Source organism: Eptatretus burgeri, chromosome 15 (genome assembly GCF_056783735.1).
Source record: "Eptatretus burgeri isolate ZD-2024b chromosome 15, Ebu_testis_v1, whole genome shotgun sequence".
Lineage (NCBI taxonomy): Eukaryota > Metazoa > Chordata > Myxini > Myxiniformes > Myxinidae > Eptatretus > Eptatretus burgeri.
This window is the reverse complement of record NC_140975.1, coordinates 18,263,899-18,280,531: the sequence shown is the minus strand read 5'-3', so window position 1 is coordinate 18,280,531 and position 16,633 is coordinate 18,263,899. Positions and strand designations below refer to the sequence as shown.

At 44.0% G+C, this 16,633-nt stretch overlaps 1 protein-coding gene across 4 annotated transcripts in view; it reads right to left on the bottom strand.

Annotated features, from left to right (window-relative positions):
• The window catches only part of LOC147011657 (arf-GAP with Rho-GAP domain, ANK repeat and PH domain-containing protein 1-like), a 97,450-nt gene that overhangs the window by 16,754 nt on the left and 64,063 nt on the right, over positions 1 to 16,633 (bottom strand). For all 4 annotated transcript variants that reach the window (XM_085857542.1, XM_085857541.1, XM_085857539.1 and 1 more), the window contains exons 2-7: positions 15,117 to 15,200; positions 14,173 to 14,233; positions 12,108 to 12,231; positions 10,140 to 10,336; positions 8,471 to 8,583; positions 316 to 518 (exon numbers count right to left, since the gene is read on the bottom strand). In XM_085857542.1, the coding sequence (XP_085713668.1) occupies positions 316 to 518; positions 8,471 to 8,583; positions 10,140 to 10,336; positions 12,108 to 12,231; positions 14,173 to 14,233; positions 15,117 to 15,133 (715 nt within the window). In that variant the 5' untranslated portion in view covers positions 15,134 to 15,200. The remainder of the gene's footprint in view (positions 1 to 315; positions 519 to 8,470; positions 8,584 to 10,139; positions 10,337 to 12,107; positions 12,232 to 14,172; positions 14,234 to 15,116; positions 15,201 to 16,633) is intronic.

Below are 16,633 nucleotides of genomic sequence, written 5' to 3'. Positions count from 1 at the left end.
GGGCATGCGAGAGCGAAGGAACAGCCTGTGTGGTTGTTGTTTCTGGCAAGCGGTTTGAAAGTTTTTTTTTTTTGCATGTACGGCCACACACGTACGGGCATGTACGGGCATGCACTAGTATGACAGATGTCGTATTCTTCAGGTGCGAAGACCAAGGGGCTTCCTCCTGCCTTATCAAATCCAGTAGTGCCAGCTACCTCCCCCTAATTGGGAAAAATACTGTGACATCAGCTGTTTTCACACACATTTCTCACAACCACAAATCATGAAGCTCACAAGTGTTATATTATATCATTGATTACATCGAGTTCATACCTGCGCATTGCTCACACAGAAGGACAGCCAAGTTAAGAGAAGCCCAATCGGGATTGCAAGAACCACAGTCTGCACATTTGTCATTCCCTGGGCATGCAGACCACACTTTCTGGAGAATATCGTTCATTGTCCTTGTCCCAGAAATAGAATTTTCTAGGAGTTGACGCCATTCTGAAATGGAGTCTGAGGAGTTGGCAGCAAAGCTAGGGGTAGGTGAAAATAAAGTGACAGATTTGAATTTTGTTTTAATATATGCTTATGCAAGAACAACAGGTATAATTCATGCAATTTTAAGCCGATTTATGATGCAATTTAATTATTTCCAGCAAGACCTAAACCACAGTGGATGGAGAGCAGACATAAAGATATTGGGGCAACAGGAAGTAGGTACACAAGAGACATGCAGATAAACAATGCCAGAGTCAATATGTAAAGCAAAATGCAGAGAGGGTTAGTTAAAGGAATAGAAAAGCTCATGAAACGTTATATGAAACTGGAACACAAGGTGGTGGTGAGCTATAATTTTGAAGGATGGGAGAGAAGTACATGATGACTGGCTGGACCCGTTGAGGCAATTTGACAAATGACAATCAAGGGGAAGGAAGATTTGAGGTTAACTTGCAGCTTAAAATTTGAAGAAAAAGTGGTGGAGGGTAAGAGGATGAGGAAGTGAGGTAAGGTCAGGTATGGGAGCATGTGCCGGAGCAGCGCATCGCTGCGTCCACTTTCCGCTGGGGCCTCCAGGGGCCTCCATCTGGCCACCCCCCAGGCAGATATCTGGCCTATCCCCATCTCCGTGGGGGCACGTGTTTGGCCCATTGGCCTTCTCCACTCATGAGGCTCCCTCGCTGAGAAAATCTGGTGAGCAGGATCAGCATCAGGAAAATGAACCACATGTCCATACAGCCACAGCTGACGCTCACGGATTATGCAGGTAACAAATCTCATTTGAGTTTCTCTCGGCAACCGTTCGTTGGACACAAAATCCGACCAGTGATAGCCAAGGATTCTCCGAAGAGACCTGGTACTGAAGGAATTAAGTCTCCACCTCAGATCCCTGGTCAGTGTCCAAGTCTCACACCTATAGAGCAAGACTGGAAGCACCAAGGACCTGAAGACTCAGACTTTTGTCCTCCTGCACAGGTACCGACACAGCACGACACCCAATGATGCAGTGAATCCATGACTCCCCAGGCCCGACCCAGACGTCTAGTGACCTCTGGCTCACAACATGTGGAGACATAAATATCACTGCCAGGGTATGTAAATCTCTCTGTGATCTCAACATCCTCACCACAAACAGGAACATACAAGATAGCAGCATCCAAGATGTCACTGAAAGCCTGGATCTTAGCTTTGACCAAGGAAATCCGAAATCACAGTGGCTCCAACTCCTCATTCAGCACATCGAGCGCACCCAAAAGGATATCCAGAGTCTTCGCAAAGATGACTGCATCATCTGTGAAATCAAGATCAGAGATCTTAACATTCCCAAACGATGCACCGCAGCTTCATCTCTCCGACATCCTCCCCAGACTCCAGTCCATGCAAGTGATGAAAAGTGTGGGGGGCTGTACACCCCTGATGAACTCCAGTAACAACTGGAAATAAGTCGCAGATGGAACCACCACGACTCGCAGCACTTTCAGTACCAGAGTATAGTTCAGAAATCAGATTGATCATTATTGGTGGTACCCCATGAACACCTTATTCACTGAATTGAATGCTTTGCGGAGATCAACATAGGCTGTGAGCAGCCCCTGCCAAAACTCTCACCTGCATTCTGTGAGGACCCGAAGAGCAAAGATCCGGTCAATTGTGTAAAGCCTGACTGCTCTGGCCACTGGTGCTCAAACAGATGGTGGTGAACCCTATCAAGAATTATCCGAACAAAGACCTTGCTCGGCACTGAGAGCAGCGTCACCCCTCAGTCGCTGTTGCAGTCTTGGCGATCACCCTTCCCTTTCCAGAGAGGGACAACATCGCCCCTCTTCTAGTCAGTTGGGATGATGCCTGTGTTCCAGGCGGAGCACAGAACTGCATGCAACGTCATGAGTGCAGCATTTCCACCAGCCTTGAGAAGTTCAGCATGGATGCCACAGATCCCAGGAGCTTTACCCCATTTCAAATGGTTCAGCGCAGCATGTGTTTCCAGAAATGAAGGTGGACCACAGTTGATTGGAGGGTCAGCAATGGAGAAAGTTACACCCCTGACATCCAACTCAACAGCTGGTAGGTCAGCCTCATACAGCTGCTCAAAGTAATTGGCCCAGAGGGCCTTCTTTGGACTCCTCTTTCAAGAGCCCACCACCATCCACTCTGTAGATCAATGAGATAGAGACAGAGACAGAGACAGAGACAGACTGATGAGGCCATCTTCGTGCTTACAACTACTGCGATGTCATATTAACTCGATTTGCATGTGAGGGATGTGCCTCTCACAATTAGGGTAAATGCCTCTTACATGGAAATTACATGCCTCTCACGTAGAAGGTATCTTGTCTTCCCAGTGCATCCTGCACTCCCCCTTATTCTTCCCCACATCCCTTATTTGTCCAAGCCTCTGAGTAAATTTTTGCCTCAACCCCGCAATTGGTGTTTCCCCCATCTTTCTATTGTTCCTGTTGTTCTGTTGCATCCTGATCCATTCTGTGTTCTAGCTCTTGCACGAACCTGGACTATATACATATACAAAAAAAATTCATTGCTGTTTTGCTTTTGAGGTTCATCACAGTTGTGAATTCTGTACATACAAAGGCACAACCGACAGTAACTCGACACAAAGGCTTGGATTCACCCGAACATTTTGGCCACACAGTTGTGTCTATCAGAGGATATGATGCAAGCGGCATCCTTTAACGTGCATAGTCTTTAAGTGCGCAATCTTTGTGATTTAGCAATGGATTCATCATATTGGCTACAAAATTAGAACATTTAAAAGCTGGAGGAGTTTAGGGAAAATTGACCACATGCAGTCTTGAGAGAAAAAGGACATGGGAGGGGTCTCTTAAACTCTTGCTTTGTGTTTCCGAGCACAATCTATATCTAACTATAATTCCAGCAATCTGTGTGTGTGTCTGTCTGTCTGTCTGTCTGCGACCGCAGTTTCTCGACGACCGCCGGTCCGATCGGATTGTAACTTGCCAGGAATATTAACGGGCCCCGCGGATGTGCATTTCGAGGTCTGATATCAATCGGACGAGCGGTTCCCAAGTTACGGCCATTTATCTGTCAACCAATGACAAGACATGGTGCTATGACGTCACGAATGACGTCACAATTAATGTTAATTAATTTATTTATTATTACTATTTTTTTTTGCACGATTGACGGTCCGATCTGAATGTTACTTGCCAGGAATATTGCTGGGGAGAGAGAGGAGGGGGCGAGAGAGGGGGGTGAGAGTGGGGGCGAGAGAGAGGGGCGAGACTAGGGGGGAGTGAGAGAGAGGGGGCGGCACAATTCTTCTTCTTCTTCGTTTGATATGACGTCACAATTGACGCTGGAGACCTGAGTATGTTTCCCAGGTGTATCCCAAGTTATGGCCATTTATGATACGGTTGGTCCGATCTAATTGAAAAAAATAAGTTCTTCATGCCTGTTTTTGTGTCCTTTATGACATCCTTAAAAACAGTAAGTTTCCTGTTTGGTATGACCTTCAATTTTGTTTAACTGCCAGAAAGACAAACTAAAACAAAATGACCTCATTTGTCTCCGCGCATGTGCGCTCAGGACAAGGTTCTGCACGATTTGTCAAATTCAGAGCCAAAGTCCTGCTAAGCTGCAGGTTCGTGTTCGATTCCTGTTCTGCAGTGTTTACAATATAACATTTTGATTGAAATGAAGTTGTTCCTCAATCACAGATTGATGTCTGTAGACAGACAGACAAAGTAAACCAATTTCTTAACCCTGAATTCAGCTTCACATTAGAGGTAACAAGCTCGAATGAGCTAAGATCCTCGTCTTCTTCATGATGACGTCATAAAAACGAATATGACGTCATTGTGATGTATCAGGTTTGCGATAAATTATCTGTGCTAATGCCCGGCTTGATTCCCGCAAACAAAATTCAAACAGCTTGCCTAGTTTCGGAGATAATGGTGGAGGCGATTTCCATTAGCGGCGATATTATGACATCAACTTTATTTCTCGGAAGAATTTCCAAAATCGGAGATGGTTACTGCCTGCGCGTGGGCTTTCTACATATACATGGCAAGTTTCACGAAGATCCGATGAAAACTCTGGGTTGTGAAACAAAAAATGTCAAAAAATAGGAATGACGTCATAAATATTGATATGACGTCATAATGATGTATCATATGTGCAGTAATTCATCTCTGATAATGCCCTGTTCGATTCACGCAAACAGCATTCAAAAAGCTTGCGTAGTTTGAGATAATTTTTTAGGCGATTTCCATTAGCGGAGATATTTTGACGTCATAACTTTTTTACGAGGAGGAATTTTCAAAATCGGAGATGGTCACTGTCTGCGCAGGGTATTTTTACATATATATGCCAAGTTTCAGGAGGTTTCGATGAAAACTGTAGGTTGTGAAACAAAATAGTCCACAAGAACAACAACGTGAGTAATACTGAGAGATCCTCCACGAGGATCTAAAAATGATATTTGCTTTAAACGTTGTAAATTTTGGTCGGTCACACAGCATTCCACATCACACAAGGTATATGAGGAGTTGTCATTAATTCCAAGATCTGAAATACAAGAGTTAATCACTTCCTTTCTCAGTCCTATGTTACCATTCGACATTTTCATCAATAAATATTGAAATGTCGGTTCTTGCTAAATTTGTTTGAGTTGAAGGTTGAAGTTCTTATTTTCAGCTTTTATTGTCTGAGAAATCTAAATTGACCGAGGACACACTTCCTGCAGCTCTGCCTAGTTTAGCAGCTGCCACAAGTGTAATTGATTTTGTGCTTCCATCATCTACATTATTGGAACATCGTCTTCCCTTGCTCAACAATAACAGATCAATAATGTGCAGGACTCATGACAATATTTAAGGCCGAAACTCTTTTATTTTCTAACAGGCTCAACTCTTCAATCCATACCTTCCTTACTCCCCCCTTTCCTACTCACCCTCAAAGTACACCCTTTCCAATATGAATTCATCCCCTCGCAAAATAGAAAGGCTCCTGTTCATCTCATCCATTCATCTATAGTTGGACTTGATAGTATCAAAACCCAGCTCTGCTGAATTTATTCCACCTTTGCCCTTGCTCTTCAATGAGATTTTCACCACCAGTTGCCTATCATCTGTTTGGAAGATATCCATTGTTATTTAATCTCATAAAGAAGGAAGAAAACCATCCTCTCTTCCATAGACTAGTCAACTACCTCCACATTTTAGCAAAATCATTGAATTCTTGATTTTTGTCATGATTGATGATGACAGCAGCTCAGACAAATTGCAACATTAATTCTCATTGAAGCATGAATAATATACCGCCGTAAAAACCCAGCCTAGCGCTAGATGTAATGCCATAATGACGTCCCAGACGTAACACCATCTTAGTACACCGCCATTTAACTAAATCCGTCATCCGGACACCTAGCAGCTGGCACTCAGCCTGTTGCCTACGAATGTCAGATAGTCAGATATATTGGTTATGGTGTTCAACTGCTGTCAGCGAAGTCATGGGACGGGTTGAGTGCTGAATGCTGGGATAATGGGCACGTCCCTAGACGCCTAGCCTAGCTCTCATGGTAACACCACAATGACAGCAAAAAGAGCGTGACAGACAGAGGGATGAACGGACGGAGAAATCCAGCTACTTTAATATACAGATTACTCGTGGGTACACCTGCCCTCTGGGCAAGAGTGCCCTTCTCGGCCCACTGGTCTGCCACAATAGAAAATAGTCCAAATAATAATAACACCAATGAAAATCCGAAGAAAAAAACAAATCCAGAATAAAAGTTTTCTATAATTTTTTTGAATAAATATTTCACGGAAAACCTAAGTAGGGACCCTCTGAGCATACCCTGAATCTTTGGTGTTGATCTGCCCTGGCGTCTCGGAGTAGCATCAATGTTAGGATAACTGTGGTTTACCAGATACACTACATGGGCAAAAGTATGCGGACACCCCTTCTAATTTGTGGATTTGGCTATTTCAGCCACATCCATTGCTGACAGTTGTATAAAATCAAGCACACAGCCATGCAATCTCCATAGACAAACATTGACAGAAGAATAGGCCATACTGAAGAGCTCAGTGACTCTCAACATGGCACCGTCATAGGATGTCTCCTTTCCAACAAGTCAGTTCATCAAATTTCTGCCCTGCTGGAGCTGCCCGGGTCAACTGCAAGTGCTGTTATTGTGAAGTGGAAATGTCTCGGAGCAACAACAGTACAACCGTGAAGTGGTGGAGGCCACACAAGCTCACGGAATGGGACCGCCGAGTGCTGAAGTGCGCAGTGAGAAAAAATGGTCTGTCGTCGGTTGCAACACTCACTACCGAGTTCCAAAGTGACTGCAAGCAATGTCAGCACAAGCACTGTTCATCGAGAGCTTTATGAAATGGGTTTCCATGGCTGAGCAGCCGCACACAAGCCTAATATCACCATGTGCAATGCCAATCATTGGCTGGAGTGGTGTAAAGCTCACCGCAATTGGACTCTGGAGCAGTGTAAATGCGTTCTCTGGAGTGATGAATCACGCTTCACTATCTGGCAGTACGATGGACAAATCTGGATTTGGTGTATGCCAGGAGAACACGACCTACCCGAATGCATAGTGTCAACTGTAAAGTTTGGTGGAGGATGAATAATGTTCTGGGGCTATTTTTCATGGTTCAGGCGATGCCTCATAATTCCAGTGAAGGGAAATCTTAACGCTACAGCATACAATGACATTCTAGACGATTCTGTGCTTCCAACTTTGTGGTAACAGTTTGGGGAAGGCCCTTTCCTGTTTCAGCATGACAATACCCCCATACACAAAGCGAGGTCCATACAGAAATGGTTTGTTGAGATCGGTGTGGAAGAACTTGACCGGCCTGCTCAGAGCCCTGACCTCAAACCTATCGAACACCTTTGGGATGAATTGGAATGCCGACTGCGAGCCAGAACGAATCGCCCAACATCAGTGCCCGACCTCACTCATGTTCTTGCAGCTGAATGGAAGCAAATCCAACATCAATGTTCCAATATCTTGTGGAAAGCCTTCCCAGAAGAGTGGAGGCTGTTATATCAGCAAAGGTGGGACCAACTCCATGTTGATGCCCATGATTTTGGAATGAGATGTTGGACGAGCAGGTGTCCATATACTTTTTGTCATGTAGTGTATGTCCAATACCAGGTACTTCTCTTGAAAAAAACAAAAAAACAGTTAAAGTTGCCTTAGATGTTCCATCTTTTCCTGTACATTCATATTAGGAGAATACAGTGCAGCTTGTACCCTTTGAAATCAGGAGAAATTGTTGACAATCTCTTTTGGGTTTATAAAGTACTTTGTCAAGCACTTGAGAATGACAAAAGCTAAACAGGTTAACCTTAGTATGACTCTCATCAGAATGCTTCTATCAGAGAGAGAGAGAGAGAGAGAGAGAGAAAGAGAGAGAGAGATTGAGAGAGAGAGAGATTGAGAGAGAGAGAGATTGAGAGAGAGAGAGATTGAGAGAGAGAGAGATTGAGAGAGAGATAGAGATAGAGATAGAGATAGAGATAGAGATAGAGATAGAGAGAGAGAGTGAGATAGAGATAGAGATAGAGATAGAGATAGAGAGAGAGAGAGAGAGAGAGAGAGAGAGAGAGAGAGAGAGAGAGAGAGAGAGAGAGAGAGAGAGAGAGAGAGAGAGAGAGAGAGAGAGAGAGAGAGAGAGAGAGATTGAGAGAGAGAGTCATTCTTTCAACATTTACCTGTTATGTTACAACTTACCTTTGTTCCATCACAACATGTTCCAAGAACAGAGTAAAGGGGCAACAAATCAAAGCTATTTCAATGGAGGCCAACTTTTTAAACTTCATTTTAGCAAAATAATTGGACATTGCATTGAAAGCTGCAATATTATAGCTTCTACCAATGCAGATGAAAGAATTAACTTCTAAATATCAAGCTCGGAATAATGTGATGAAAACACAAGGAGTTATAACCCTGGTATTCCGTTGCTGCACTTTTTTTGTTTCCTACCTAAAACAAATATCTGGTGTCTTCAACTCAAGGAGGCCATTTTTCCCAGAAATTGTGAGCACCTTGGCCCCTCGAAGGTCAACAGAGCACACACCTTTACCTGCTGTAACATCCTGTAGATGTAAAACAAAAGATTAAGAAGCTCACACAGCATTTGAATGAATAACATTGAATAATAGACAAAGTACATTACAAACAGTACTGGAACAGTCAAACCCAAACTAGAACCCTCTCCACCCATGAATGCTCATCTTTTCCAACAATACAAAGCAGGGTCTGATTTACAATGGTGTGTTATTGTGATATTTCGGACAACACCGCACGACCACTGCTTTGATTTAATGCTATGGTGAGGGCCCTTACTTTTACCAGCATGACAGCTCATCTTCTACTATTGTGGTCTCAATTAGGAATAATAGGTTCAGACCAACGAAGTGGAAAATCTTCATGAGCCAGCCAAGAACCCAGCCTTAAACGCAATCAAACCACTTTGGAACACCTTGAAATAACACCTGAGGGGCAGACTCGACAGAATACAATCACCTGCACTGAACCTCCCCTTGCTCTGAATGAGGAATTGTGTAATTATTCTAACATCTGATATCTACCAGCATTTGGTACATTGTTTAAGGGTTAGTGACATCGCATTGAAAACTGATAAACAGTTGGGAATGAATGTACTAGTGAGGAAACTTAGATAAATATAGCATAACAATTGTGCATTTTGTGAGGAAAGCACCAAATTTGACACACTAGTAGCCTATCATATTATAAACAGATTTGGATATTGGACCATTTCAAATTCAGCCACTGATGGCCGTGGCAGCCATTTTCCACTGCCATCAAAAATTTTGAGATGGTCCAATATCCAAATCTGTTCATAATATGATAGGCTACTAGTGTGGCAAATTGGTGCTTTCCTCACAAAATGCACAGTTGTTATGCTAAGTTGCCCCACTCTACCTGAATATTCTCTTACAGCACCAATCTTGGAAATATTTTCAAGTGGTCATGTGTTTGTTTGTGCGTTTGTACTGAACGTCAATCTTTCATGGCCGAACAGTAGCACGTAGAGACCCCAAATTTTGGGTGTGGAACTTCAGAATCGAGGCAAGGTTTTAATCTACCGCATGTTGGCCATGACATCTGTTCTGAGGCCACTAAAGGCCGCTATATAGTGTATATTTGGATGTGGGGTCAGGCAGTGCTGCCAACAAGCCACAGGCAAAAGATAACCATCATGAGGCTAATAACTCCATAGCTTTTCAATGTCCAACATATCCCAAAACCACCGCTGGGAAAAGCTCCCCAGCCAGGCAGCGCTGGGTAGCTCCTGCTAGTGTCTTTAATAATACAGGGCATTTCATTACAGGGATGTCACATGGAAAAACAAGATGTATTGACCCTCAGAAAATTGCACAACCGGTTTAAAGTCTGAAACTCCTTCATAATATGCCTCATTTAGGCTGGTGATCGCAGAATATACCCCAGAATAGATTCCCGGCTATACTCTGGGTTATTTGAGTCAAGACACAAGCATGGAACAATCTTGCAGTACATTTATCAATCTGTAATAAGCTTTATATAATGCTTGGTATGAATGTATCACATGTTGAATGTACCAGGCCTGCTTGGTATATCAATGCATTGCAAGTATATATTTTCATACCTGCTCATTCTTGTGTATCCAGAGACGCTGACCAAAAACCGCTGCATAGTACTGACCCTGAAGATTTGCGGAACTTTTCTGGATGTCCAGAAATCTGTATTTTATCTGCTTTCCACTAGTAGCATGCTGAAAGCTCTGTTCATCGGTCAGATTCTGCTTCGCAGTTAGAATAGCTTTCACCCATGCATCGCGCTCATCTGGGGTTACAGCGAGCGCATACACTTGAAGCACACAGCTTGTTTGTAAAACAACACAAAACATCCATGGAATTAAAAGATAATATCAAAAAGCAAGAATAGTTTGTCAAAGGTAATGTCATGATTCAGGTAGAACAGAGTGGTTGGGATGTCAGGGAACACTGTGGAAACTCCTATTACTGCCTTAGAAAGATTATGAAATCTTATTGTGGGCCGGGTATCGGCGACGAGCACGACCGCTAGATGGAGCAGTAGAGTCGGCTCCACCGAACACCCGGAATCTAGATCGTACCTTTCCGATAACTCCGAAGGTACAGGTCCCTTACAGGACCGTGAATCGTCAATAATTCAACCGCGTGGTACAGGGTTATTTGCCAAACTTCAAAATACCTAGAGGCTGACGTGGCGAGCTACCGAGGAATTCACACCCTCGACGGAGCTCGAACGGGACGAGCCGTAACCGTGCTCGACCCGTGGGTAACGCGAGCGGATGGTTACCGAGGTCTCGTCGGTCCAAATGCACGACTACGGCAGCAACGGCCTTTTTAATTCTCCCGACATGCACCGTGCTAAACTAATGAAGGAAAGGACGAGGATGAGCTGAAACATTCAACAATAGGGGTATTTATTTACAATCGTGTAGGAGGGGAACACAGAAGAGCAGAGTTAAACCGACTAAGCAATGCAATCATGTACAGCAAAAAGCACTTAACAATTCCAACTTATAGATGGGCCCACACACAGACGCACACCCAAAAGAAACGGACCCCAATGGTCTTTATTCGGCCCTCCAGCCGAGGAGGATGGTTTGGCTGGGAGTCAGGACAGCTGGCTACTTGGCTATGGGCACGCGGCTGGACGTCCACAAATTCCCGGAGCTCCAGTCGCCAAAAGCACGGACCAGGGCAGCCGTATCCAGCGGAGGCGAGTTGAGGCGATCTCCCTCGATGGAAAATGGTTGCTCGCTGTCAGGTGCCAGACGAGACGCCTCGGATGCGTGTAATGCAGTCGGACGCGGACCAGACTGAGACGCGCACTCAACCCAACTCAGGATGCAAAAAACTCTCGCAGACTGGACGCAAATTATCCTCACGCTCGTCCTGACAACCGCTCTTTCTCGGGAGGGGCTTCTTCCCCGGCCACTCGCCTCTTGATTGGACGGTTGCATCGCGTGATTCGCTCGTCGCCCCCGTGATTGGCCGAAAAGGCGCCAAGTCCGATGATTAGACCGGGGGGGGGGGGGCGTGACGGCCGTCGCGGCGGATCGCCCCTCAAACAAGGAGAGTAACATGGTTCTGTGTGGGCTTTGGCCGACTCACGGCAACCTTGCTCGCATCCCCCTGATTGGTCGAGAGCCACCGCAAGGTCCCTCCTTGAACTCCGCCCACCGCGGGCGCTATGACGTCGGGTTGAGGAAGCGAGGTGAAGGCGTGTTGTTGTTGTTATAAGTGTAAAAATGTAAAAGAAAACCCTGACTATCAAAATATCTCCGCAGTGTATGAACATTTAATTCCCATTAGACTAGGAGAAAGGGGGCTATCTCTCCACATTTACTTATCAAAATAACTGAGCTATGGGGAGCTGAATGTTGAATGATCATGGCTTCAAGATTCATAACAATATATCACTCTTATAACCAATCTACAAAGTCATCCTTCCCACTTGAAGTTTTTTGCAGTTGATTGTTTGAAAGTTTCCAGGTACTTAATGATGAATTTTGTTGCCAAACTTATCTTTAATACACGACTGTCCATCATCCTTCCTGCCTTACCATCAGATTCCGCCTGAAGAATGCAGTTCTGTTCTTTCATGAATAGCTGAACATCTGCTCGAGGTGGACGAGGAGTGGCATTTAAGATGTGCGACAGAAAGTAAAAGCAATTGGATATCTTTGCCTGAAAGAAAAACAAAGTTATCTGGTGCTTGTGGGATTACTTTTATAACAGCAAATTAGTCAAGACTTTATTCACGTGCTTTACACTCTTCTTAATTGATATACTTAATATATCCAGAAACTGGTAAATTTGCACATACAGCCAGCTCAGAACCATCAATAACAGGCTTTATGGGCCTCGTGGCCTCTTCCTGCTTCAATAAGCCTTGGGACATAATAAGCCTTGGAATGCAAGTGATAATCCATGCCAGGTCAGGTCAGGTATGGGAGCATGCGCCGGAGCAGCGCGTCCCAGGCCGGGACGCAAATGTATAAACAATCCATATAAAGTCTTACAATTACGGTTTAATAGTTAAGGGGGCATGAGTAATTAAATTTTCAAATATTAACATAAAAGGCATAATTAGATTGGATAAATGATTAATTAAAGAATGAAGAGAGTTTAAATTTTTTTTTAAACCAGGAGGAGGTCATGTAGTGCTGGAGATGCAGAGATAATGGCAATGCCAAGAAACAGAAAAATTAAGTACTCAATGGTCTTCAAGCTGATCCATTTAATAAGTGAGGATACCTCGATGGCCTTCAATACCAGGCGTCGTGGCGTGCGCCTGCAATCTGGCTACATGGAGGCTTGGGTTGGAGGATCGCTTGAGGACGGGTGCTCTGCTCTGGGCCGTGCTATGAGAGGGTGTAAGGCAGCCCGGAATCATGGTGAAACCCAATCCTTATCCCTATGTCGTAAGAGGCGACTAAGGTTGCGTCAGGAAGGGCATCTGGTGTAAAACCTATGCCAAATCAGTATGCGGATCATAACGGATGATCTGCTGTGGCGACCCCTAACGGGAGTAGCCGAAAGACGAACAACAACAACAACAACCTCGCTGGCCTTCAAAATACCTAGATTAACAGTTTAGATAAAGACTAAACCGAGAATATTTTCCTTTTGGGTGTTTTCCTATTCTATGCCAACTGAACCAGAAAAGGGGCATTTTGTTGTTGGACCATCTCAGATTTGGCCATAAAAATTCACCTGGGAGTTTTCAGGAAAATGTAATTTTAAAATGCTGGTCATTAATTTGAAAAAAATCCCCTTTACAAAAAAAAGAAGAGAGACCTGGACACAGGAGGGGGAAGAAAGGGGCTGGGACTGGGACAAAGGGGGAAAACGAGAAGGGCCAGGACACATTGATGCAGGGTTAGAAGAGAAGGGATGGGACATTTGGGGGGGAGGGAGAATAGTGGCTGGGTTGCAGGGGGAGAAAGAAGAAAGGTGCCGTAATGCAGGGGGAGAAAAGAAGTGCCGGCACACAGGGAAAGAAGAGAGGGGCGGCGACGTAGGGGAAGAAGAGAGGGGCCGGGATGCAGGGGGAAGCAAAGAGGAGGCAGGGTGTAGGGGAAGGAGGCAGGATGTGGGAAGTGAAAGAATCAAGGAGGGGATGGGGATTGAAGGAAATAAAGATGGGGTGGGTAGTGGAGGAATCAAGGAGGGTGTGGTGGAAGGGAAGCAGGGAGGGGGTTAGGGCATAATTTCAGTCTTGATTTCAGTGTTTCCTCTCCTTTTCTCTCTCTCTTCCTTTCCTGTTAGTTTATTCCCTTGCTGGTTATTGCCCCATGCCTCCTTTTTGCAGAATTTTATTTTAAAAATAAATGCCGTTGGCTTATTACAAAACTGTCAGGATGGGTTTTAGAAGGATTTCATTATTTAATAATTAATTAATTAAAAAACGTTTACACGAATGGTAGAAGTTTGAATAAGAAAGTAGAATTGCAAGCGATGCGGTTAAATTAAACAGGGAAATGAGTGTAAACAATCTTAAAACCTTTGCACTCCTTGCCATTTGTACGTGCAGCTCATAACAATGCAAACATTCCAATATCTAGTGCAACAGAGGATGGTGGAAAAGGGGTGAGTGAGCAAGGGGTTGAGGGGCAATGGACTCACTTTGTCACTGGCAAAACGCCACAATGTGTCGCAGTCCAGACGAAACCAATACTTCTGACTTCTGAGCGAAAAGAAAAAAAATGAAAAACACAAATATAGACCAATGAAGCAATAAGGGCATAGCTAATTCCCCTCCCCCCCCCTTCCCCAGTGTTCCTGGTGATGCCTGGAAGTTTTGAATGATGGAACTCCATGACCTAGAGACGAGAATTCACCTGCACGTATCGAAGAATTGAAGGCAGACATCACTGCAACCATCCACGCTATTGCTCAAGACACATTGCATGCAGTCATGAATAATATGCTGATTCGCAAATGTAGCAACTCCAATGAGGCCCATTTTTTAGATGTAATTTTTAAGTAACTGTGTTATGTTTCAGCATAATCTCTGATCTGTGTGCTGTCCAAGCAAGTGCTATACGCCGTTCTTATGACGTTGATAAAAAATTTTTACAGCACAAATAAATGTGTCAGATATAAATGCAAAAAGGCCTGGATTATAATCATCACCGCACATCGTGGAATGCAATATTTCGCACAACCACAGATTGAGTCAGCGTGAGAGAGTGAAGGTAGGAATAGTAAATTTACTGTGCCATCGTATTTAAAACACAAAGTATGTGAAGACAAAAATTTAGACAAGTAAAGTAATTTTCAAACACAATTTAAACGAGATACAAGTACAAGCAATAGAGACATCTATCTGGCTTCACGTTGTCTGCAAACTATGATGACATTCACAATGTAGTATGCATAGTATTTTGCAAAAACGACAGTGTATTATTTCCATCGACATACTTTGTGCAAAACACAATGCAAGATCAAACAATTTACACAATGGTGAGCTAACCACAAAATTAATTATACTTCTGTGCCAGTGAGTGATCATACATTATAGTTATGAGGAAAGCGTACATTGATTGATGTATTCTGTGTTTATTTACCGTACATTCTTTGTCATCGTTAAGAAGCCTTCTTTACATATTGGTGTCAAGTTTGCAGCATGGTTTCTGGCGAAATTTTTCCTCCTACAGAGAATACACAAGAAGAACGGTGACAGAATCATATTATATATTCATAACACTTTGAAGGACACGTATTGAAATATCTCATATATAAAGGCAAAAGTTTGTTTGTTTGTTCGTTTATGCATTTGGACCCTGCGGGAACCAATGCGACCAAACGTTGCACGGCCTCCTCTTTCATCCAGAGGAAGGTCGAGGGCTATGTTCGGATTAAAAAAATTTGACTCCGGAAAAAAACAGATAATTGGTCTTCAGGCGTCAATCGGGTCTTGTGCTTATACACTGCTGAGGTTTGTTCCCAGGAGTGATCGAGTAATATGTATTGTGAAGATCGTATGTGAAGGTTGTAGTGATTAGTTATCAACAACACAAATTTAATTACTATCGTGTTTACAGGTGTGCCTGTTATTAAATTTTACATTGTTTTGCACAGATTTATTATAACACCTCCGTGTTCAGGCCTTGAGTTGGTATGTTGCTTGTACATTGCCTAGGTTTTATCTGGGAGTGATGGAGTAATACTGTATGTTTTGTGAAGATTCCCCGGTGTGTGCCCCGGTTAGAATAGGTAGACCATATCCCTGCGTGTCGTAAGAGGCGACCAGTGTTGCGTCAGGAAGGGCATCTGGCGTAAAACCTATGCCAAATCAGTATGCGGATCATAACGGATGATCCGCTGTGGCGACCCCTAACGGGAGCAGCCGAAAGACGAACAACACATATACACATACATACATACATACATACATACATCTATTACTCTGCACAATTTGTGTCAGCTTCATTTGGCATCTTTCATCAATGAGCCATTTTCGACCACTAGCCTGCCGTTGGCTGGATGTCCTCTGGGTGGTGGACCATTCTTGATACACAAAGGAAACTATTGAGCATGAAAAACCCAGCAGCGTTGCGGTTCTTGACACACTCAAACCGCTGTGCCTGGCACGCACTACCATACCCCGTTCAAAGGCACTTAAATGTTTTGTCTTTCCCATTCACCCTCTGAATGGCACACATAAACAATCCATGTCTTGATTGTCTCAAGGCTTAACAATCCTTCTTTAACCCATCTCCTCCCCTTCATCTACACTGATAGAAGTGGATTTAACAGGTGCAATCAATAAGGGATCATAGCTTTCACCTGAATTCACATGGACAGTATACATACTGTATGTTGTTGTGGTTTCCACCCGTTCGGCGTGCGAGCGACCGCTTTTAACTAATCGCGGCTGCGCGCCCACCGGACGGGCAATCCTCTTCGCAGCTTTCGGATCAACGCCGAAATCCAGCTACGGGTGTGTGTTTTAACCACACCGTAAATCAGCCAACTCTTCTGTCCACGCGCGACAGGGTCCGATCGCCGAATTGTCAATTTACCTAAGTATGCGCACAGACAGAAATGCCGGGGATTTACACCTTAACGGAGCCTGCACGAA